This window comes from Mus caroli, unplaced genomic scaffold (genome assembly GCF_978045245.1).
Source record: "Mus caroli unplaced genomic scaffold, Mus_caroli_1 scaffold_12, whole genome shotgun sequence".
NCBI classification, from domain to species: Eukaryota; Metazoa; Chordata; class Mammalia; order Rodentia; family Muridae; genus Mus; species Mus caroli.
Window position 1 is genome coordinate 25,387,790 of NW_028227267.1, and position 25,636 is coordinate 25,413,425.

A 25,636-nucleotide genomic window follows, 5' to 3' on the forward strand; every position below is an offset into this window, starting at 1 on the left:
CCATGACTGTGTACTCAGTTTGGGCCTGGATGGCTCTCTGCAGCAGCTGCAGTTTCTCAGAAGCCTGTGAACAAAGAAGAGGTTCAGCCCTGGACGGCAGATGCAGCCAGGGAGTCCGTGTGCGTGGAACAAAGTGCACCGTGGCCCATGGTGGCCTCCCTGGCCTCCCTGGCCTCCCTGTGGCCCCTTAAGGCAGAGCGGGGCTTACCAGCACGGCAGCCTTGTGGTCAGTCATGGCTTGCACAAAAGCCAGAGCCTCAGGAGTGGCCGATCTGATGTTGTCCACCCGACCTTCCTGGAAGCGGCGGATGGATGCACTCTCATAGGTGGGCACCAGCCTCTGGTAAAGTCTGAACAAGATAAAAGATGGATGGCAAGCAGTAATTTGTTCTCAGGGAGTCATAAATCCTGAAAGAGAAATAGCTCCAGCAGGCTTTATTTTCATAGCTCTGACATGACGTGGCACGGTATTTCATTTTAATGTTAATAGAATTCTAGAGGAGAATTCCAGAGATGAATGCTGGGAAGTCTTTGATGTGAAGAACCATGTACACTTCTATACACTGGGGACACTGCGTTGACATAAAATGAAGAGGTGACTGGTCTTAAACAAAACAAAATAAAACAAAACAAAACAAAACACCACCACCAATCTGTAGGGAAATCTGGAATTTTCTGTGAGACCTAATGAGTGTTGATTAATATCTCAGGGTCAGATGAGTGCAGTTTTTCACCCACACCTTTCATGGAAGCCTGCTTGACTTTGAATGGTTCAGCCATGACCTCCGGTCAAAGTCAGTAAGTATGGTGAGTGTGGTCAGATGCCCAGGCTCACCAGGGCATCGAGGTGTATCTCATGGGAAAAACTGTGTCTGGAATCCTCACACGTAGTTTTAGCTTCCTGACCACTCTAGCAGAGCTCATGCCGGTGTCTAGAAAGCCTTTCTCCCTCTGCATGGGAACCAAGTAAACAGCCCTGGGTTTGCATCCCTGACTGGCAGAATCCCTAATCCTCATCACTCAGTAACATCCATGGGGTTGACTATGAGGAAGAAGAAAGACCACAGAACTGAGACTAATGGGAACCCAGAGTCATAGAGCAAGGTGTGGCCCCACATCTGTCTCTATAGGAGATACACTTTTGTCAGTCAGTTTAATATCATAGGGTGACAACAGAGCTTAAGATAGTTGCTTCTGGTAAGAGAGTATCTCCAGACAGACCTCTGAGAGGTGGCCCTTCAGTTAGAGGTGACAGGTGAGAAGGCAAATTTGCGGCTTAGGTGAAGACCTAGAGGTCAAAAAGTTTATAGGATGGTCCCAAAGCACAAGGGTGGACCCCGGGAGTACCAAGCAGCAAAGTGGCAGAGGCTGATTTGCATATGCCCAAGGCCATTCTTCATGAAGACAGGACCATAGAGAGGAGACAAGCAGGAGCAGCCGTCTCTGGGGCCTATGCCACAACTGGCCAAGCAGAGGTTGCTCCTAGCTTCTGAGGGACTGATGGTAGTAGTCAGGAGGGCAGGCGGCAAATTTGAGAGAAAATTGGAGAACTGATATGGGAGTATATGGATAAATAAAGAAAAGATCAAGAGGGATCCTCTGGTCTTTGAACAGGCTAACCTGGGGGGGAGGGGACCATTGTTTCCATGTCTTGAACAAGGCTAGGAAGACCAGGAAGGTGTGGGTCACACCACAGGGACTCTGATGAGTGGAGGAAATCAGGTAAAGAGCAGTCCCTACAAGTTCATGGCCTTCCTAACCCAACCGACTCTCCTTAGCTCTGCAAGACAGTCCCCGTGAGTCCCAGATTCCAGGACCATTGCTCAGGCAGTCCCTCATTTGTGACACCTTTCTTTTGCTTCTGGACTTTGATTCCGATTTGAAACCTAGCTCAGATGATAACATCTCCTTGCAGCTGGCTTTGGTCATCCTCCAGCCCTTTGCCCCCACCCTGAAAGCCACACCTCCCTCCAGGATACGTCTAGACTCTAAAGCATCTCATCTAATAGTCCACCTGTGCCCAGGCTTATCTTGCCTTTGCTCACCTGTAGTAAGCCAGCTGGAGGGCCACCTGGATGAAGCCATCAGGACTGCATTTCTGCTTCTTAATAAATGTTTTCCCATAGTTGTCAAACTTATAAACAATGAAATCCAGATTCTTTACGATTCTGTGGAAGAGAAAGAAGATACTCTGCATGCAAGATAAAACCCCTATATACACAGAACCCAGCCATGTTTTCTGATCCTAGTCTGTGTCCTAGGTCCATTATCATCCAGAAATACCCCAGGGTGTCAGAGATGTACCCTCACCTATGCAAGTGGCAGAAGGCACATAGGAACTGGGGCTCATCTAGGAAGGTGAGCCCATCCCCTTCTAGGGAGAGGTGGGCCTGGGTGCAGCAGCGAAGTGGGAGGAACATGCAAATGATACATTTATATGGGCAGAGTAAGCCTCGTCCACACACAGACTCCTACCTGCTAGCTGTCTACAAAGCAGGAGTGGAAAAGACCATTTATATAACCTGTGTAGGGACTGTGTGTGGTCCAGTGTCCCTGTGGATGCCCAACTGTCCTAACAGCTAATTTCTCAGCCAGCTGTCATCCAGTCTCTCCTTGCTGTGCTCTGGGGCAGAAAGACTTCGGATATGACAGACTGTCTCAGTAGCTCCAGCGAGGACTGGAACTTTATTCACGTGTTTTACTTGTTAACAGATGCCCTGTTTTATCTATTCAATTGATTCTCCTTAGCTCTGCAAGGCAGCCCCATGTGAGTCCCAGACCCCTAGACCAGAGCTCAGGCAGCCCCCCATTTGTGACACCTTCCTTCTGCTTCTAGGCTTTGATTCCTATTTGAAACCCAGCTCTGATGGTAACATCTTTGCACAGCTGGCTTTAGTTATCCTCTAACCCTCTGCCCTGCCCCTGAAAGCCACACCTCCCTCCAGGATACTTATAGACTCTAAAGCATCCCATCTGACAGTTCACTTGGGCGTGCCTCCCAGGATATCACTATCATTATCAGAGAGTATCAGGAAACTTCCCTGTGTCTACACAGAAATGCCTGTGCTACCCTTGTATTGGCCAGTATTCTCTTATAATGGGTTTGATACCTAGTGGGGGGTGGGGGAGGGAAGCATTGCCAGCAAGGTGTGTGTCAATGGCTCAGCCAGATGTAAGCACAGCTGCTAGAGGAGTAACCTGATCCACCTCACACTGTCCCTGTCACTCGCCTTAATTGGGTCCTTTTGCCTCACATGAGCTATATAAGGAGTTATGCAGATGCTTGGGACAGGATTGGACATAGTACTACCGGAGGATCCAGCAATACCTCTCCTGGGCATATATCCAGAAGATGTCCCAACCGGTAAAAAGGACACATGCTCCACTATGTTCATAGCAGCCCTATTTATAATAGCCAGAAGCTGGAAAGAACCCAGATGTCCCTCAACAGAGGAATGGATACAGAAATTATGGTACATTTACACAATGGAGTACTACTCAGCTATTAAAAAGAATGAATTTATGAAATTCCTAGCCAAATGGATGGACCTGGAGGGCATCATCTTGAGTGAGGTAACACAATCACAAAAGAACTCACACAATATGTATTCACTGATAAGTGGATATTAGCCCAAAACTTAGGATACCCAAGATATAAGATACAATTTGCTAAACGCATGAAACTCAAGAAGAATGAAGACCAAAGTGTGGACACTGTGCACCTTCTTAGAATTGGGAACAAAACACCCAGGGAAGGAGTTACAGAGACAAAGTTCGTAGCTGTGATGAAAGGATGGACCATTTAGAGACTGCCGTATCCAGGGATCCATCCCATAATCAGCTTCTAAACGCTGACACCATTGCATACACTAGCAAGATTTTGCTGAAAGGACCCAAATATAGCTGTCTCTTGTGAGACGATGCCGGGGCCTAGCAAACACAGGAGTGGATGTTCACAGTCAGCTATTGGATGTATCACAGGGCTCCCAATGGAGAAGCTAGAGAAAGTACCCAAGGAGCTAAAGGGATCTGCAACCCTATTGTTGGAACAACATGATGTACTAACCAGAACCCCGGAGCTCTTGTCTCTAGCTGCATATGTATCGAAATATGGCCTAGTCAGCCATCAATGGAAAGAGAGGCCCATTGGACTTGCAAACTTTATATGCCCCAATATAGGGGAATGCCAGGGCCAAAAGAATGGGAATGGGTGGGTAGGGAAGTGGGGGGCGCTATGGGGGACTTTTGGGATAGCATTGGAAATGTAATTGAGGAAAATATGTAATAAAAATATTAAAAATCAAAAAAAATCAAAAAAAAAAGACCCCCCTACCTTTTGACAGACTCCTTGGGCACATTTCTTTATCACCATGGCCACTCAGAAAGCCCCCTCTCCAGACTCTGCTCACCTCGTGCCCCACCCCCCCCATGCATGCCCCAGGTAACACCTCATGCCCCATTAGGGAGAAACTGGGGGACACAGGAGCACCCAAGTTCCTGAGAATAAGCAGACCCATCAGCTATTTCTCTCTGTCTCCCTCTTCTGGCAGCGCACTCACCGTGGACCCCCACCATGAAAGATAAGAGGTCAACAACATTCCATGGAAACCCAGAGATGTCTTCCTCTTTCACTAAAGCCAGGCTGCCTCCACAGCAGCTCCAAGCGAGGAGTGTCTCCATCCCAGGTTTCCCAGCCTGGCCACACTGTGCCCTGGCCACCTGTGCTACCCCCATGGACTTCTTACTGGCTCCCCAACAGCTCCTAAGCAGGAGGAATGGGCAGGGCAGGCTCTTCTCAGCATGGCTCAGCTTTTCTCTTAGGTTCCAATTCTAGCTATCTTTTCATTTGCTGTGTTCATACCATCCTGGATTTTATAAACCTACAGAGGCTTAAAAAAGCTGTTGTCCTGACTCTTCCCTTGCTCACTGTCCAGGCAGAGTTCAATCCCTTGTCTATCTGCAGGTTTGAGTCTCCATGCCTCTTTGGTTTGGGCATTTCATGGCTTTGTACATGGCTTGATCTGCTTCTTCTGCTAGAGTATGGAGGATAAACCTGGGGCCCATTCATTTCTGAGGTCCCAGTGGTTTACCACAGACCTGGAGCACAGACGATAGAGTTTGATGATTGAGTAAATGGGCATTCTCACCCAGAGACCGACAAAGACAATGCCCGGCTAGCCCTTCTGCCTCTGTCCGCTATTGCCAGAACCAGCTCCTCCCCTGGGAAAAAGGCCCCCTTGTCAAGTTGCAGTGTAAACTCAAGCAAATTGAAATAGCTTGGATTCAAATGACCTATTCAAAGCAGTTGTTTATTACTCCCTCAAAGCAGGGAATCCATTCCCAGCCTTGAATCTGCTTAGTCAGGTGAAACACACAGGGAAAAAATAGCTTCAGGTTTGCATTTTATGAAAATGGTAGACATTCGAGCAAGGTTATTTCCTGAGAGCCATAACTCCTCTTTAGTTTGACTACTTTCACCATGAGGGATGAGAATGGGTGGAGCCTGGAGGGGAGCAGAGTCCTAGGGGCCTTTGGCATCTTCCAGGTTGCTTCAGCAGCTATAGGGGGTGGGGGAGTATAGGGTTTCCCTCACCTTTGAAGTTTCTCTGCTGAGGAGGCGAGATGGCCTTGAGTTTCTGGGGAACATTTCCACCTCAGCCTTCTGGGGGCAGGGAGTTCACTCACTGAGTCAGCTCGGACGAGCTTTTTGTTGCCTGTCATCCTGCAGACGCAAAGGAACAACCTCCTGAGACCCTACAGCCAAGGGCTGTGGGCAGCACAGCTTTCCTGTGCAAGCATCTTAGCTGCTGCTGTGCACAGCCCCTGAAATTTAGTGTGCCCGACCCGCCCACTGAGCAGATAAACCAAACTCCCTCTGTGACAGAACCAGGATCCGAGCCACTTCCACCTGACTCTAACGGGTGTCATTTGCGTTCACTCGTTCTAGTGTTCAGCCATGTTTGCCCTGTCCTTATGAGAGAGTTGGTAATGTGGTAGCAGGCTGAGTTGTTGTGTCTCCAAAGGCTGGTTCGTGTCTCTGTCATGCCAATGACTTTTGTGGAAGAGATTGTGAACCTACATCCACGAAGAGTGTGAGCAAAACTGCAAAAGCTAGAAGGAATGTGGTGTGCTAAGGGATAGACAAGCAGGGCTTAGCAGCATAGAAGTTGGGGATCTGGCCTCTGATGGAGGAGACCTCCCTCTGCACTTGGCTACCAGGTACCTGGCACTGTCTCGGGGCCAAGAGAAAAGATTGATCTAAGCTCTCTGGATCAACGCTTGGATCCCCCCACTTCTCCTTGTCTGCCCCGAGTTTCCTGCCCAGCCTGCACCTCCATCTGTGGCTCATAACACTCATTTTGCAGTCTTTGCACTCGATTCTTTCCAAATTTCATCTTTGGCTCAGCCATTTTCTGGACTGACACTCCAGTTCCTCCTGGCTCGGCATGGCAGCCTTCTGAGGTCTTTCTCTGCTCTGCCCAGACTCACATATGTTTCAGCAGGTGCTCCGTGCACTGCACCAGGACGATGCCATCAAAAGGGGAGTGCTCACACACCACACCGCAGGTGCCATCTCGGCCCACCACAAACTGCAACAGAGAAGAGGCGGGTGAGCTGACCCTGGGTGGGCCTGGGTTAGGACCCCCTGACCTCTTGGGGGCATTTCTCCTCCAAGGCTACCAAGGACTGTTGATTCCTAACAAGGATGATGCTGTAGGTACCCAACAGTATGGAAGCCTCGAGGAAGTTCTTCCTACAGGGCTTTAGGCAGAGAAAGGGCAGCCCAAGTTCCCTGCTGCAGCAGCGCAGGGTTCTTAGTGAGCTCATACTGTCTGGTGCACAGCCTATAGGCCTGAGTGTGTGCTCAGTCCTGTTTGTCCTTTATTGCATGCACAGCAGACACCATCCTCCAGTGCTTTCAGCAACCATTTGCCTAATAGACCGACTCTGCTCCTATTGGCCACCACTGAGTTTAGCCCCAAGATCTAGATGAGTGTCCATCCCAGAGCAGCTGCCGGTAATTGTGTTGCATAAATGAATAAAATGTAACGATGTGATTTGCTGGTAAGGAGATTTTTAAGGAGAAAGAGCAGGTTCTTTGGTGGGAAAGGTATGGGGGGGCGTGCTCTATTCAACAGCCAACAGATCTCAGTCTGCTGACCGAGGAGATAGCCATCCACCAGAGCCTTCGAAACCCTGGACCCGAGGATTCATTTAAACCAGCCCAGTAAAGCAGCTCACAGAATTGAGATGAAAGGACCCACAGACACTGTAGAGGTACCTTAGGTCCCTTTGCGTAGTTTTACAAAGACTATGTCGAGCTTACCTGGGAAAGAAATATTCTCAAGGCTCAAAAGTATTAAGAGAAAATAATGGGACTCTTGAATAATGACTCTTGAACTGTACCCCACATGAAGTAGGGTACTCTGGAGTTCCTCACACTGTTTCCCCTTGGTAAATGAACAAACAAATGAACAAAGGAATGAGCGCTTATGGTGTTTGCTGAGAGGACCACAGCACACACATGCCTTCCTCCAGTCTTAGCTATCTGTGCCAGACACCGGAATCTCAATGGATCTCAATGATCCAGCCAACAAGCAATCACACACCCACAGAGCGTCTCTGAGTATACATCGTTCCCCGACTCTTTCCCTCCATCAGCAATCTGTCTTTCCATGGGGAGACTCATCTTCTATCCCCTGAAGCTCAGGTCCATGACACCTCAGTAGTGCCCCTGGCTCACCTGGGGAACCTGCAATCACACCCTATGGGCACCTTTTTGTCCCTGTCACATAAAGGGAGGAAAATAGGTCTTTGAAAAACTGTACTCAACGCTCACTCTGCTCTGTGTCTCGTACATCCATTATATAATTTCATTCCAACACTGCTCTATGAAAGATTCCAAGCCATTAGCGGCACTGTGGAGGCTAAACAGCCAGCCCAGCAGCAGCAGAACGCATCAGGAATAACAGGATCACCATGCAAACCAACAAAGAAGATAGCCCAGCAAATGCAGGGATGGGGCGAGGAGAAAAGGAGACAAGGTTGGAAAATGCTTATGGAGGTAGGCTGGCCCAACCCAGAGAGATGGCTAACTTGCTTTTATACAGTCACTGTGAGAGTGTGGTGCATTGTAAACGAACAAGACTGTATTAGGTATTTGGCAGGTTGCAGGGTTTGCAGGGGGATTGAGGTTTGCAAGGAATGGCTAACCTAGAGCAAGAGTGTTTTCCTCTAAGCCAACATAAAATATTTTCATGATGCATGTGAATGAAAAGCTATAGATTATTTGATTGTTCATTGGGATGTATTTATCAGATGCTGGACTGCCCTGCTTCTTTTGGCGTGTTGAAATGGTCCAGCCAGGGGGTGGACATTCAGAAAAGCTGGAAAGGTGATGCAGGGGCAGGGCCATCCACAGGGCACTTACCTGCAGGGACTTGTCATACCAACGATTCGCTCCATTCAAGCTGCAGCCTCCACCGTGAAGGAGCTGGAGGGCCCTGTGTGTGTCACTGAGGTCTCCAGTGCCTGGACCATCCAGGCATACCAGGCAGATGCAGCGCTCGATCATGTCCAGGGAGTCCCGGTTGGTGGAGTCTGTAGGACAGGTGAGTGTGGCTTCAGTCTGTACCTACAGGTACTTCAGGGGTACCTACAGAGTGTCACAAGCTGCCAGCAGCCTGCCAGCCTTGTCAGGGCCATGCAGTCAGCTGTCCTGTCCTAGCCTCTGCTCTACCCAGTGGTCACGAATGTTGGCTCCTAGCAGTGGCCAGAGCTTCACCCAGTGTGGGGCCACTGGTTCTGCCTGCCCACATGAAGGGGGATGCTTCAGGCCTCAGTCTTGTTCAGGCTCCCGCACTCCTGTCCAACAGCACCCTCACTCTGGCACAGACATTACCATGTCTGTGCACACTGATCACTGACTCTGACTTTTTCCAAATACTTAAATTTGTTCCTGGGATTTTTAAATTAGGCAACTTCACAGGAGAATTTGAAGGAAAGGTATTGCTTGCCCTCCGTCACCCCCAGGGGTTGTTGGTTCAGAGTCGGAGTTGCAGGGGAAGGGAAGACTACAGCTGATGCTGTAACGTAATAAGCTGTCTGGGACTGGTTCAGGCACATAGACCTCACTTATCAGGACAGAGAGGTGAGAAGCCACTAGATGTGCAAAACACATATCACTGGAGAGTGTACAGCTTATTCTTACAGAAAGCCTCAAATATACCCCAAGAGACTGACAAGCCTACCCAGCAGGTGGGACCCAGCGTGGGCACCTGCTGCCACCTCTGCTATTTCTGTCTTCTGTACAGGTGACTTTCTTGGGGTAGTGTGTGTTTTCCACCACACCGCCCTGGTCATGGGTGTTAGTAACCCATCCTTTGCTTTAAAGTTCATCAGAATGTCAAGTCCATCATAAGCCAAAACCTCATAGCTTTGATCTAAAATCCCAAGGAGATGCTTCAAGACCCAGAGGAGAGGGCTGAGCTTGGACTGGGTGGAGCCAAATGCTGTGACAGAATGGAGACACCCTGTAGCCTCTGGGCCACGGTGAGAGTGCCCTATGTATGGGCAGTGTGGGATGTGGTATCAGGCATCACCATGCACTGCCTCGCAGCGATTGCTGCCTGTATCCACAGCCTCCCCGCGCCCTCAGAGGACCCTGCATTTAGCCTTGCACGTGGACTAAGGGTTAAAGCTACAACTTTCAGCCTCCTCTTGCTAGAAGTGAGCGAACATCTAAATTCTCCCAATAAAATCTAGAGGCAAGAAAACCAAGTGCCTGTTCTCCCCAGCATGCCTCTTATCTCTCTAACCTGAAGACAGCCGTGAGACTTAGCCTTGCACTGTGTGCTCTGTGGCAGGGGGAGGAGGTAGGCAGTGGGGGTGGGGAGGAGGATGGGGCGGGGTTGGACGTTCACTGTCTTCGGAGCACAGGGAGGGTATGCTGGGTCAGATCCTCCTCTTTACTTCCAGGAAGCCCCTCCCACCTTCCTCCACACTCTACAGCTCCTGCACACAGGGCTGTGTCACCCTTCCATATGCCTGCCGTTTTCTGTACACAGTGTGTGTGACCCTGCTGTAATTCTAGGTCCTCAAAGTGGTTGTCATGCAGCCTCCCAGGTCTGGGTACTTTTCCATGTCTATGCACTCTTTGAAGAAAAGACTTCCATTTAATGTGGGCAAAGAAGAGTATCCATATTAGTAACAGATTGCAGGGTACTTTTCTCAGCCTGGCCCAGATGGGAGTGAGATCTGCGGCCAGGTAAGAGATAGGCCTGCAGCAGCTCAGCAGCCTTGTAGGAATGGTCAAAGCCCCACAAAGGACCAGAATCTATGGCCCGTTGCTCATAAGCCTAGTGGAGAGGTAGGAGGAGGGGTAGCCTGGGAACTGGATAGAGTTCATCTTTACTATAGAGTTCATCTTTACTTTCCACACTCCATCCTCCTCTTTTCCCTGGCACGCATCCATGAGGATAGCCATGGCACTAAGCTTTGTGTGGTGCGCCGTGCTAAGGGTCTCTTTAGCTTCCCAGTAGAGACAGTGCCTTCAGAACATGGGGAAAGTATACTTGATCAGTCCTGTGTCAGATCCACATAGTCAGAGAGAGGGGGAAAGCATCCAGGAGGTAATAGCCAGGATGGTGGGTGGGCTGGAAGCAAACTCCAGCCACGTGGGTGGAGCTTAGGGATAAACTTCTTGTCCTCCAGCTTAAGGGTGAAGGTTATAGGATTTTGGTGAGGCCAGATGACCACAGTGATGTGAGGTTACTGCCCAGCTGAGCACCTGTCATGTGTCAGGTGTCACTTTAGGCATGTGTGCTACAATAGGAGACTGGCAACAGTCTCACATCCCACTTGAAGAAACAAGAAAATAAATAACCAGACTGTAGGACATTTCCGAGACCTTACTTAAACATGGGGTTTGATAATAATTGCCCAGTGACTGGAGAAGGCTGGATTTGTTTCAGACATTCAACCCCAAGCCCAGGTTGGGAGCAGACCACCAAGAAGGTCAGACTCGGGAATGAGGAGTCCTCCCTGCAAGAAGATCAGGGCCAAGGTATGTGCTTGGAGTAGAGCCAAGGATGCCTCGGCACATGGGAAGAATAAGATCATGCTGGCTGGTGAGGGGCCACGGGCAACTAGAATGCTATAGATCGTTGCCCTCCTGGCCATTTCTTGGGGAATACTAAAAGCCTGGCTTTGTGTCTTCCTTAACCAGGATTTCTTAGAAATAAGCCCAAAGCAGTGTGGGATAGGCAGGCTGCAGCACTCCAGGAAGCCCATAGCTAGCTCATCCCACTAGGGAGGAAGCTGCTGCAAGCCTGATCCCACCTCTGGAAGGGAGAGGGAAGGCTGGGGACACCCCTCCCAGCTGCAGAGCACAGCACGGGCTTGCGGCTCTCCATGCTAGTGGCTTGACCTCCTTCAGACAGAGAAAGATCCCTGAGGAGGGGCTGAGGCCTTACGATCAAATGCTGGCTGTGTCTGGCCCAGAAGCTCAGAACCACTCACCAGGAATCAGGCCCTGGCTCATTAGGCAAACTGAAATGGGGGCAGGACAGGAGAGCCGGGATGCCAGGTGGCCTTGCAAATGATCTCCCTGAATGCAAGTGCTGATCCGTCAAATACTGACAAGTTTATTGTGAAAGGCAGGAAATGAAGCACATGCAAACTCATTTACTGTGAGTGAGGCCCAAGTCTAATGGAAACACTAGGTGGTGGGATGGAGGCTTGTGGAAGGGGTCGTTTGTCTCTCGTGACCTCTGCATAGAGCACACCAGGAGGGGTTTGCTTAATGCAGTGAATCAATCTCCCTCAAGAAGCCCCTACTTGCTCATGAGAGGTGGAACTTGCATAGTAAGGAATCTCTTCTGACGATCACACTCAGGGGCTCACAGCTTTGGTGCTGTGGAAATTCCAGAGGCCTGGAGGTTAGGAGCTTCCAGATTTACTCAGATGTGTAAAGATACAACATGTATCTCAGGCCTCTGCCTTAGAAGGGTCAGACTCTCAGGTCCTGCTCTCTAACAGGCACGCACACCTGTTCACAGCCCTGCCTAGGACTCCTGCCTTCTCTGGTGTACATCACATAATGGCACAAATCACATTTCCATCCGTGGAGATGAGGTCAGGAAGTCTGAGAGACATGGGGCTTCTAATCACTTACCATGTCCATTATAACAACCTTCCTTCCTAAAACAGTGGATTATATCTTCTTTTGGGAGATAAAATTTCCATCAGACACTTGATATTTTCCCCTAATCTACGGCCTCGGAGAGGTGATCTTTATCATCCCAGCTCTCAAGGGCTGAGACGGTAACAAAAGTATGTCTTTATCAATGAAGCCTGTCTCTTTTGAATTAGAACCAATTTGAATTGAGTTTTAAAATCTCCTTTAAATCTTTCAAGAGGGAGAGTCTCATCTTCCAGGAAAACGGACTGGGTTTTGTTTTTTCCCCATCCCTCTCACTGGATATCGTAGATAAATATTGTATTTAAAACAAACATAGGAAGGCTTTGGAAGATAGAAAGAGGAAAGCCTCCCAGACAGGAATCTCACAACCTAAAAAGCAGCGTTGTGATAGGTCCTTTGAGTGTGTTGGGCTGACCTGTACTCCATGCAAATCCCTTATTAAAGATCTAACCTCCGTTACGACTGAATCTTGAGAAGGAACTATTGGAATGATAACCGGGATTAATTGAAGCCATAGCAGGGGCTGTAATCCACTGACAAGACTGCTCTCTATACGGAGACGCAGCAGTGACACTGACACAGAGACAAGGCCTTTTAAACACACATTGGGAAGGCAGAAGATTGCAACCAAGAGCAGGGGGAACCATCCTTCTGATGCTTTGATTCTATACTCTGGGGTCCTATAAGTCAGAAAGTCACTCTCGAGTCACCTAGTCTGTTGGGTTTTTGTTACGGCATCTTAAATCAACCGACACAGAGAGAGTTCCCCCTTCCTTTTTTATCTAACACAGTTAACATCTGGATTAGAAGAAATGAGAAACATGAAAACACAAATGGGAACACTCACATAAAAGGACAAAGTTCCTACTCAGACCTGCTTTCTCTATCCACAGCAAAATAGAGCACTCTTGGATAAGCAGGGTGTAGTGGCAACTCCCTTTGAATCCCAGCACATGGGAGACAGATGTAGGTATTTCTCTGTGAATTTGAGGCCAGCCAGAGCTACATAAGAGAGAGACTTTGTCCCCCCCAAAAGTAAAGCAAACCAAACAACAACAAAACAAAGCAAACTCACAAACACGCACAGAAAAGAAAGAGAACTCTTAGATAATAGCCTTTCTACTTCAGCCACATGTCAACAGGAATGATGGACAAGTACCCAACTCTCTATACACCCATAATCTATCAGTTCTGCCCCCTGCTGCCACCTCAAGGCCAGCAGAGAACCTGGTGTGCTATCACTGATCTGTACTGAGGCACCTCCACCTCTGAGGATAGAGACGCCATGGTTTCTCATGAAAGCTGGGACTTCCAGCTCCACTAAATGGTGACCACTCCACCCTACCATCTTTCACATGGCACCCACAGGAAGCATGTAGAGACCCTGAACCCTCATTTAACAGTAATAAGGACCCAACCAGAGTGCTGACAGAATGAAGGACTTGGATTTCTGCCTTCACCTAGACGCAATGAGGTAACACCTCTCCCATCACCTGCTGCATCAGTAGCATAGTGAGACAATTGAATCAGAAGGTTTACAGAACACCAGGGCCCCATAACACATGTCACTCAAGTCCCAGTAGAAACCAGTCACCACATCAAGACATGGAAAAGTTTGGCCTGAGCAGGGTCAAGGACATGTTCAAATTATGTGACATACGTTTTTATATCCAGTAATCATGAAGTGTATCAACAAGCAAATTTGAACATGTTTGAAAAGACACAAACAAACAAACAAACAAAGAAAAAAGCAGAATGTAAACAGAATATAAACACATAGCATCAGCATATATAGCATCCGCATATAAACAGAAACTCCAAAAAAGGATGTAAAGAACCAAATAAAACATTTAGAAGTAAATATATAATGCCAGTAAATATAAAAGTATAAAATCAGTAGTTGGATTCAAGAGCAGAATGCAAGAGGCAGAGGAGAGATAGGGAACTTGAAGATGGAATAACATCAGAAAGGCAAGAGAGGGAAAGAATGAACAGCACCTATAAAACCTGCAACATAGAAGATGTAAATTATGTCATCCAACTCCCAGAAGAAGGAGAAGAAGAGCAGAACAGGAAGTACTCAGAGGAACAACAGCTAAAACTCCCAGAGTTAGTAAAAATCTTCGATCTAAAGATTAAAGAGACTTGAAACCCTAAATAGAGTAAGTTGAAAGACATCCACACCAACATATATCGTATTAGATTGATGAAGACCAACAACAGAGTCAGGTACTGGACGTAGTAGCAGAAACGGCACTGTCTGTGGAGAAAAGTAGTGAGAGCAGCAGTGACTTCCTCCTAGACCCTGTGGGGCTGGATGGAAGGAGAAGTGGGAAGACAGAATTTACCAAACAGAAACCCTTTAACAGGGAGGAGAAGTCAAAGCATTTCAAAAAGTGAGAGACAGGCACAATTCACTGGTGCTTGCCTTTGATTCTGGACTAGGGTAGAGAATTTATCTCTAGCCTGTCTAGCATAAAAGAGCAACTAAAGAAAGCTCCACAACAAATACGGATGTGATAGGATATACTGGCACATCACCAAGGAAGAAAAGACACTTGGAAGAGTGAGAATCTAAGTGAAAAGTTCATTGGAGTTTTTTAATGTTTTAGTATAAAGCTAACTGTAGCAATGACTCACATGGCTCTAAATATATACAAAGGAAAGATGAGTGTGTCATAAATGAAGGGAAAGTGGTAAGCTTTCTACACTTCACTAGAGCTGGTTCATTCAACACAACAGACTGGTAAGTGTGTGTTATAAACCCAAGGCAATACTTATGCGAACATCTAGAAAGGTTATACAAACAGATAATGTTAAAACATTAGAACATTTTAAAAGACCATGTGATCTACAAGAAGGCAACACAGAAGGAAAAGTCAAAATCAAGTGGAAAAAAAAACAGAGAAAACAAAAATATAAAATGTGTTAAGCCAAAGCATATCAATAACTATTTTATGTATAAACAATCTAAATGCACCAATTAGAAATAGTGGCAAGTGGTGGTAGAATATATTAGAATGTTACTCAGCTACATTCTTCCTACAAAGAGCTTACTGTCAAATATAATATAAATTTGCTGTAAGCAAAAGGAAGGAAAGTACTATTTCATGCAAGCATTAATCAAAAGAAACCATGAATCTGAATTAGTGTGATATATACTTCAAACATAACAGAACTAGAGACCTAGGCCTAGGAGCAAATTACGTAAAAAGAAAAGAGTAAATATGCAAAAGGGCATGGCACTGCCTATGTGATGAGTAACAAATACTTTGCAAGTATGTGAAGCAAAGCAAAACAGGAGGGAAAAATATAGAAATGTACTATTGTAGCTGAGACATCAGCACTTTTCTGCCAATGGTGGACACAACAGCTAGGTATAAATTTAGTGAAGACACAGAACTCAGCACCACAACCCAACAGGAGGTGTTTGACATTTACATAATAATTCATCCAACAATAGCATAGTAGACATTCCTTTAAAACACCTGCTGAACATATAGCAAACCAGACTACATCTAGGGCCGTAGAACAGCCCTCAAAAATGGAAAAGATGTGTTTGTTCTCTGACTATGATAGAAACAAATAACAGGAAACAACACACACTTGCATGTTGAACAATACACCTGAAAATAATCCATAAGTTAAAAGAAGAATCATAATAGAATTTATAAAACATGCACCACAATGAATGAAAATATAATTATATGATTTAAAGATTCAATTCAGGTAAAGCAGTTAAAGGGAGATTTAAAGTGCCATGTGCCGTGTGTGTGTGTGTGTGTGTGTGTGTGTGTGTGTGTGTGTGTGTGTAGAGGGAGGGAGAAAGAATGAATCACCACTATCAGCAACAGAATGGATGACATCACTTAGGCCTCCATAGATATAAAAATACAATTAAAAATATTATAACAACTATACACATAAATCTGACAAGTTAGATGAGATGGACCAATTCCTGAAATGTATAAAACTTCCACCATGCATTAAGAATGAAATAGATCATTGAAATGGTCTTATAATTATTAAGGAAATTGGTGTTGTATATTTATGTGCCCTTCTATCCTCCCAATAAATCTCTAAGCTCTGATGACTCTACTGAAGAATTCTACTAGAAGCTTAATTAAGGAAGAATGAACACAATATCTGTGTGATTTCTTCCATAAGCTATAGGGAGAATGCATCCCACTGTATTACTACACTGCCAACACAACTTAAATATAATACAAGAGAACAACGCAACTACAGACCAGCATTCCTCATGTAGAAACATAAAACACACCAAGCCATATGTTAGAAGATAGAAGTGAGCAACAGACTTCTATAAGAACAAAAAAGCAAAATTAAACAAAACCAAAACCAAAACAAAAAATCCTCACATTATCAGAACAATTGATATATATATATATATATATATATATATATATATATATATATATATATATATATAAAGTTGGCCAAATCCAACATCCATTCATGATAAAATTTCTTCAAAAACTAAGAATAAGACCAGTATGGTGGGGCAGCAGGTAAAGGGGCTTACCATTAAGCTAGACAATCTGGATTTGATCCCTGAAACGGAAAAGAGAACTGACTTTTGCAAGTTGTCCTCTGACTTTCATATGTATGCCATGGCCCCTGCCTGCACACACACAAACACACATTAAACACACAAATAAATATTTCTAAAAACTCAGAAAATAAAATGGAACATCAATTTAATAAATAAAATCTATAAAAGCTCTACAGCTCATAGATCTATAGGTTAAAAAAAAAACCTGAATCCTTTCTTTAAAATTTTATTATAGTAGAAGAGGATTGAGCCACGTAAGGATGACCCTGGTCTGGGAACATGGATTCAGGCTGCCCCAAATAGCATGTAATGTGGGAACTGTTCCTGAACTTTTGTAGTTACAGAATGAAAGGGAAAGTCTTAAGGTAGGGTGTGTTTCAAACACACTGGTGGGCTCATTGTGGAGGCAGGTTACAGCAGAACTGTATGTCTCAGATGTTCTGGTGACTTTCTTAGCTTTGAAGTTGGGGAAAGGTTGAGAGTGGCCTGTTCATACAGTCCCCAAGGCCACCTGACAGCCACAGGGGTGGCTTAGATACAGATTAGATACAGAGAGGGCAATGATGGTCACTAAGAGGAGTAAAGATAGTCCAAGATGATTTGGTTCTGGGCCACAACATCCCAACAATCATAAAGTTCTAGTTAGACTAAATGCTTTCTAAGATCGGAAATAAGATAAGACATCCACTCTTGCCACACCACAGCTATTCAACATAATGGTAGCAGCCTGACCAGTGTAATAGGAAAGAAAAGGTTTACAGAAGATAAATTTTAAAAAGTCCCCATTGTCATATAACATGACTAGTTACCCGTAGTAATTCTTAGGATGCCCTGTGTAATCTATTAAAAATTCTCAAAAAGCTGACAAGATGTCACAATGAGTAAAGATGTTTCCTGCGAAGCCTGATGGCCTGAGTTTGATCTCCAGAACACATATAGTGGAAGGAGAGGCCTAATTACAGCAAATTGTTTTTGATCTCTACTGAAACAAGTATGTATACCCCCACACACACTAAATAAATGTAAAAAAAAATCTCTTGAAGAATTAATAAATGGATTTGTCAATATTACAAGATATACAATCAACACACAAATGGTCAGTATAGTTTTACATGCCACAGACAAACATTTATAAAAAGAAAAAAGAAAACCCCAATTATAATAATTTATAAAACTTAAATAGTTGATAATAAAATTCATAAAATTTAAATACTTCAATTCAAACCTAACAGAAACATACAGGACACTTTTATGCTGAAAATACAAACCACAAGTAAAAGAAAGAAAACTCAGAATAAGTGGGGAGCTATCTATGCACAGGCTTTGGAGACCCAACATTGTGAAGTTCTGTTTTCCTCCAATGGATGCATGGGTTTAACAGAATTCCCATCAAGCTCCTAGCAGAATTGTTTTTCCAGATTAGAGATGAGATTATTCAAAAGTCTATATGAAAAGGGAAAGGAAATCAGATCTCTAGAATAATTTTGACAAAGAATAAAGTTAGAGGAATCAGTATAGTATTTTGGATTCCAAGACCATTGTATAGCTACATAAACAAGGCTATATCATATTGGCAGAGGGATAAACACACAGATAAGAGGAGCCCTCAAACAGACTCACTATATATGCTCCACTGATATTGAGAAGGACGGAAGGATCATTCAATGGAGGAATGGGAGCCATGTCTCCAATGAAGGTTCTCAAAGCAGTGGAACCCCCACAGGATAAAGAAAAGGAAATTTTGACATGAATTTCATGCTTTATCCAGAAACTGACTCAAGATGGATTTCCATAAGTCTACAAAGTTCCAGAAGAAAAAAAAAAAAAAAAAAAACCACAGGAGAAAGCTTTGACAACGAAACCTAAGCAAAGAATTCTTAGTCTTGACACCAAAAGTACAATTGTAGTTATAAATTAAACCACATGAAACAAAAATTATTATTCATTAAAATATTCCATTAAGATAAGCTTTAGACTAATAAGAAATATTTGGAAGCCATGTATTCAACAGCCATGTATTCATACAAGCAACTCTCAAACTTCACAGTGAAACAATCCAATCAATCCAATTAGCAAATACACGGAATGGGAAGTGATATGTCATCTATGTGCTGCATGGACACTCAACGTCATTAGACACGCATACAGGAAAAAACATCCACACACATAAATTATTTAAAAATTAAATAAAGCTTAGCAGGCAACTGTAATGTCACACCAGCTTCATGCCTGAACATTCCTCCAGAAATGTAGACAGATTCCTGTAAAAACCTACATGCTAAGCTGTGTGTGGTGGTGGGAGTCTTTAATCCCAGCACTCGGGAGGTAGAGGAAGGCAGATCTCTGAGTTTAAGACCAGCCTGGTCTGCAGAACTAAGTGTCAAAACAGAGTGTCAAGACAGCTAGGGCTACACAAAGAAACCCTGTCAAAACAAACAAACAAACAAAACCCAGAAATATCAAAATAAACTTAAATAAATCCCTGGAGAATTATGCTGAGTTAAAAAAATTCTGATGACTACACAGTTCATAGAATTTAATTTATGTAATTTCTTAAAGTAACAAAATTATAACAACGGAGAGCTCTGTGGTTGCCAGGGGCTAAAGATCAATTGAGGTGGGAGAAAGGCAAGCATGGCTCTACTTCCGGGAATCCTTGAGGAGGTAGAAATTCCCAGCAACTGACCTTCAGCACCCTGGGTGCTACATTGTACCATAGTTTCACAAGATATCAGCTCTTGGGTAAGCAGAGACACAGAGCCTCTCTCCATGTTATTGGGAACATCTATACTTATTCCAAAATAAATTTAACGTAATTTGAAAAAGAAAAAACAAAAGAGCATTTTTCACCCTTCTTCCTGCCCTCATTTATAATCCGTGGAGTTTTGCAGATCCCACCCTGTCTCCATTTCCTGGGGCCTCTGTCTAACCTCAGTGTGCAGCAGCTTTCCTCATCCTTGTGAACCCTCTCCGCCCTCCTTTCCATCCACCCCCATTCCTCTCAGTCAGCCCTGATACCTAGAAACACTTTCTTCCCTGGACCCCTAGTGGCCACAGGGGACCTGGACTGAGTGTCTGACTCAGCCAGCATCAGAACAGCCTCCTTCTGCAGTGGATGTAGACCCACAGCTGGACAGTGTGGCACAGAGTGCAAACACTCAGCCCTGTCTCCATCAAACCCCTCCTCTCAGGCTCGGGGGCTCTGAGGAAGGGGAGGCAGGAGGAGCGTAAGAGCCAGAGGGGATGGAGGACGCCAAGGAAACAGTCTCCCAACAACAGGACAGACATGCATATGAACTCAGGAGACCAGGGCAGCATACACAGGTGCTAGCCAGATGGGTCCCGGCACTGAGAAGTGGACATGAGCCCCCATCCCTAATCAAGAAGCTGTCTCCAGTTGACAACCACTTGCAAAGAAAATTAGTTTTCTCCAAGGGAGTCTCACTGGTCATATAATCACACTTAAGGATAGGCCCCACGCCCAGTAGATGGCTCACACAAGCAAACAAAACAAAGAAACCATAATAGTATTTTTGTAGATATTTTTTGTCTCATATTACTTTGGGCATTTTTTTTTTATCTTATAAGTCTCTTGCTTATATATTGTAGTTTCTGATTTTTGTGTTTTTATGGATTTGGAGGGTTTTTTGGTGTGTGTGTGTGTATGTGTGTGGGTATGTCTGTATCTGTATGTGCGTATGTGCATATTTCTTGTGCCTTTTCTTTGTCATTGTTGCTGTTGTTTTATTCTGGTTAGTTTGGTTTTTATATTTGCCTGTTTGTTCTCTAAAGAGAGAGAGATTTGCTGAAAGGACCCAGATATAGCTGTCTCTTGTGAGACTATGCCGGGGCCTAGCAAACACAGAAGTGGATGCTCACAGTCAGCTATTGGATGGATCACAGGGCTCCCAATGGAGGAGCTAGAGAAAGCACCCAAGGAGCTAAAGGGATCTGCAACCCTATTGTTGGAACAACATGATGTACTAACCAGTACCCCGGAGCTCTTGACTCTAGCTGCATATGTATCAAAAGATGGCCTAGTCGGCCATCACTGGAAAGAGAGGCCCATTGGACACGCAAACTTTATATGCCCCAGTACAGGGGAATGCCAGGGCCAAAAAAATGGGAATGGGTGGGTAGGGAAGTGGGGGAGAGTGTATGGGGGACTTTTGGGATAGCATTGGAAATGTAATTGAGGAAAATATGTAATAAAAAATAAAAAAATATTAAAATTAGAGAGAGAGAGAGAGAGAGAGAGAGAGAGAGAGAGAGAGAGAGAGAAGGAATGTGTCTTAGTTAGGGTTTTATTGCTGTGAAGAGACACCATGGCCAAGGCAACTCTGATAAGGGAAAACATTTAATTGGGGCTGGCTTACGGTTTCAGTGATTTGGTTCATTATTATCATGGCAGGAAGCATGGCAGCATCCAGGCAGATATGGTGCTGGAGAAGAAGCTGAGAGTTCTACCTTTTGATCTGAAGGCAGCCAGAAAGAGATTCTTATTCCACATTGGGCAGAGCCTGAGCATAGGAGCCTCAAAGCCTACCCACACAGTGACACACTTCCTCTAGCAAGGCCACACCTCCTCCAGTAATGCTATCCCTCCTAATAGTGCCACTTCCCATGGGCCAAGCATATTCAAATCACCAGAGCACATAGAGATGGGTGGGTGGAGAAGTGAGAAGGAGCTGGGAGATCAGGAAGAAAAAAATTGTGATCAGAATATATTGTATGGAAAATTATTTTCTTTGGTGTGTGTGTGTGTGTGTGTGTGTGTGTGTGTGTGTGTGTTTGAAACAGAGGCTCTCTATGTAGTTCTGGCTGTCCTGGAGCTCGATATGTAGACCAGGCTGGCCTTGAACTTATAGAGATATGCCTGCCTCTGCCTCCTGAGTGCTGGAACTTAAGGTGTGTGCCACCAAATTTGTTTTCAATGAGAGAGAGAGAGAGAGAGAGAGAGAGAGAGAGAGAGAGAGAGAGAGAGAGAGAGAGAGAGAGAGAGAGAGAAAACTCAAAAAATCAAGCTGAGCTTTCTCCTTGCTCTAAGCTCCATTTCCAAGAAGAGATAACATGAGGAGTTCCATTACTCTAGAACTTGGGACAAGCGTGGCAGTGTGGGGGAGGGCAGGGGGCAGATAAGCAAAGCCTATTTCCCAGATACTTTACACTTCAACTGCTTAAAATGGGAGGCAAAGGCTGGCAAAGTAAAGGTCAGAGAAATTTTCTAAAAGGTGTGTGTGTGTGTGGTCACACGCGCGCATGGATGCATGTGTGTGTAGAATATGATATGTAGAAGGCAGGGGAGACAAAATGTACCAAGATAGAAAGCTAATAAGTTAATATGCCATGTAAAGAAGAGAGTCATGAAGGCTACAGGTCTGCAGGCCATCGTCTGACTACATGGGCAGCACACCTGTGGGCCTTGGGCAAAATGACCAGAGATTCCCCCTAATTCTAATAAGAGTTCTCATGTAGGGAACACCTTTGGTACACCAGGTACCAGGTCACATGCCCCATTATACCCGCGGAGGAGGCTGGAGTCTCCTGTAGGCTGTAGCTGACAAGAGGGGCCAAGTCAAAAGCAGACCTTCGGCTCTGGACCTCTCATTTCCAGGCTCTGGATGCTCTCACCATAAGGCCTCTGCGCTTCTGCTGCAGAGGGGGCCATAGCCCAGACCCACCCTCCCTAGAGAAAGAAAATTGTATTCCAATCCGAAAGCTCAGGAGGTCTTTTTGGGCCAATTAAATCAGAGAGGCTGTTATTGCTAATGTGTAATTGGTTTTAAAGCCAACAGACTTGCTGAGCTCTGGATGACAATATTTAAAAAGTACTCTGCCCCCTTCCTGAGTGGTTCTTGTAAACCATGGCCACAGCCTCCTGCAGCTGCAGCCACCTTCTGTCAGCTCCCTCCTTGGAAGCAATGCCTTGCCTCTAATTGGCTACTGGGGATAAATATTTACGGGCTGTGTAAATGGAGAGCATCTGCCTGTAAGGTCTGTTCCCAGGATCACCACACAGAGCCCAGGAAAACTGGAAGGCTCGGGGGGCCTCTCCAAGCTGGCCATACTTCTCCTACAAATTGACAAGCACTGTAGTCTTCCAGACTCAGGGCTGAACGTCTAATTAAATTTCCAGACCATGATAATGGTGTTAGCTCCTCCTGGGTTCAGGAGGCCACAGTTTCACAGTTTGATGGGGAGGGAGGTCCTCTAACGATGTATAGGCCCTTCTGAGGCCCCCAGTTCATCTTCAGACTCTGTCCCTCTCCCCCTATAGTGTAGCCCTCAGGTTGGGGAGCTAGGTGCCTCATGCCCCCAGCTACTACCTCTAAGGCTAGGATGCTGCAGAGGCTATGTGGACAAAAATATCTGGACATTGTAGGCAAAAAGAACGGAAATGCCCAGGTCAAGGCCATGAACAAAATGAAAGCACTTGTGTGGCTGAGGCTGATATCTGAGTAAGTGGATCCCAACCTGCTTCACTGGAGGGCAATAGTGTGCTTTACAAATGGAATCCTAGCCCATTCTAACCGTACTGGACAATCCCTGGATCCCTGGAGCTTGATAATCTCTCTCTCTCTCTCTCTCTCTCTCTCTCTCTCTCTCTCTCTCTCTCTCTCTCTCAATCTCTCTCTCCCCTCCCCACCCCCTCCTTCCTTTCTTCTCTTTTCTTCTTTCCCCAGCATTTTAAAGGATTTTCATGTACTCAGACAACCCCATTGTATGGCTTGCTGGGCCTCAGGTCCCACCGTCTCCTAAGCCACGACAGGCCAGGTATGTGGCGCCACATTCCTTCAAGATGCTGTCTGAAATGTGTCTCTGATTGTAGCCTGTATGCCCTGGCACCAAGGCCTCCTAGAGGACTCTCAGTGTTGGGCCATAGATGCTGGGGTTACCAATGGTACTTACCAGGTGTGGTGTCTGAGTAGGCTTGGCAGGGGAAACTCAAATGTGGGGTTAGGGAAGCAGTGGACTTTGCAACAGGCAGTCTGCTCCCCCTGCACCCCTGGTGGTCCCTGACCTCTCACAAGCCACTCAGTGTCAGGGCAGAGTGCTGGGCTCGCTGACCTGGGAGCTCACAGAGAGGACCTGTCCTAGTTCAGGGCTTTGTAGAAGATCAGGGAAAGGTCTAGAAGGAGACGTGCTGGCAATGGAAAGAACTGATATGGCCAATCCCCTTCTCCACTGGCTGACAACTGACTAGAGGAGGACTCTTCCAACTAGAGGGCACATTTCCTATGAGCGGCATCCACGGTCAGTCTGCTGGAGAGCACCTTTCTAGCTTCTGCCAATGCAGGCAGGGGAGGTGGGACTCCCGGACTTCGGCTGGGCGTTGGGAATCTATGATATCTGGGAATGGCTCAACAATAACACTGAGTTCCTTTGTTCCCCAGCAAACCCTGCCAGCTGGTAGACAGCAACTCCTAGACATTATGAATGGAGGAGCATGGCTGGCTATGGAGATTCCTCCCATTCTCTGTCTTCATGTATTCCCCAAGAGCACTATTGCATGGTTAACCCATCTATAAATGCTCCATCCACCTGCTTCAACTGGAGCCTGGTGCTCCTGAGTGCTCCCACCTGGTGCCCTGTGATAAGACACTACTGTCTTCCTTCATATCCATATATCAGGGGCCAAGTTGGGTAGGCGCCTTCTCAGTAATTCCTGTTCCCCATCCCCTCCCATTTGGATCTAGAGCCTGTAATTATTTTTAGTTCCCCTTGCCCCCTCATTGGCTACTTGTCACTACATCATACCAATCTCTTCCCTGATGTGAATATTAGGACTCTTGAATCACACTCTCCCTTCACATTACCACTATCTTTCTCATTCTCTGTAACTTGAACATCCATGTGGATAGATGCATGAGCCCATATTCCCTTCTCTCTATTCCTGGACCAACTTCATCTCTAACTGACCATAGTGCCCACTGGGGAACTTATTTCTGACAGAAGCCAGCCCCTTACCTCTGAAAGGGCTTGTTAAGTTAAATGGGGTCTCTTCAGCGTGGATCCTAATCCAACAGAACTAGTATCTTTATAAGAAGGAAGGATAGCTAGGACATTGACCCACACATAAAAATGACCATGTGGAGTCACAGGCTGAAGTCATCTGCAAGGCACTAGGAGAGGCCTCAGGAGAAAACAGCCCTGTGGAGCCCGGTGGTGAAGTTCAGTCTCCTGAGCCATGAGGCAATCCACTCTATTGTTAGTCACAGCCTGTGATACTTGGCCATGGCAGCCTGAGCTACCACCATAGCAGCTAACTCCACTCAAACTCCAGCATCATAGTACGTCTTGCCCACCCACCCCCATCTCCTCAGAGAAGCTGAACTCGGGGTGTGTGTGTGTGTGTGTGTGTGTACATATGTACAGTCTACTGTAGTAATGTTAAGTAGCTTTTGCTGAGACCGATGGTTCCCAAAACCCTCCTACGTTGGCCGGAAGAGTCCAAAAACCTCATTCCAAGGATGTTTCTTTCTCCTCCCCTCAGGAGGCTACTATACATATTTCTCTGTCTTCAGAATTCCACCCCACTTCTCCTAGCTCACACCATGATTCTGCCCACCCCTGACCAGGATCCACCTCTGGGAACCTCCCTATTATCCACTATGCCAGCTGTAGCCCCATGGGGCTTGAATCCCCTGCTTCTATCTGCTTCCATCTTTGCAAACATTTCCTACCCTTTGCCACCCCCCTCCTCAGCAGCTCCCTTTTCCAGTTCCTTTGAGGCACTTGCCTGCCCACAACTGTGCACTTCCTTGCCTCCCCTACTACCTGTGCCCTGGCCCTTACCCTCCTCCAGAAATGCCTTAGTATTCTGCTTTTTAAAAAATAAACTCAAGTTTCTCAACAGTCAC

At 45.9% G+C, this 25,636-nt stretch overlaps 1 protein-coding gene across 1 annotated transcript in view; it reads right to left on the reverse strand.

The window, feature by feature from the left end:
- The window catches only part of Chat (choline O-acetyltransferase), a 53,702-nt gene that overhangs the window by 9,526 nt on the left and 18,540 nt on the right, over positions 1-25,636 (reverse strand). The window contains exons 8-13 of the mRNA XM_085828918.1: positions 8,432-8,601; positions 6,490-6,590; positions 5,594-5,722; positions 2,046-2,168; positions 209-350; positions 2-64 (exon numbers count right to left, since the gene is read on the reverse strand). Coding sequence (XP_085685044.1) covers positions 2-64; positions 209-350; positions 2,046-2,168; positions 5,594-5,722; positions 6,490-6,590; positions 8,432-8,601 — 728 coding nt within the window. The remainder of the gene's footprint in view (position 1; positions 65-208; positions 351-2,045; positions 2,169-5,593; positions 5,723-6,489; positions 6,591-8,431; positions 8,602-25,636) is intronic.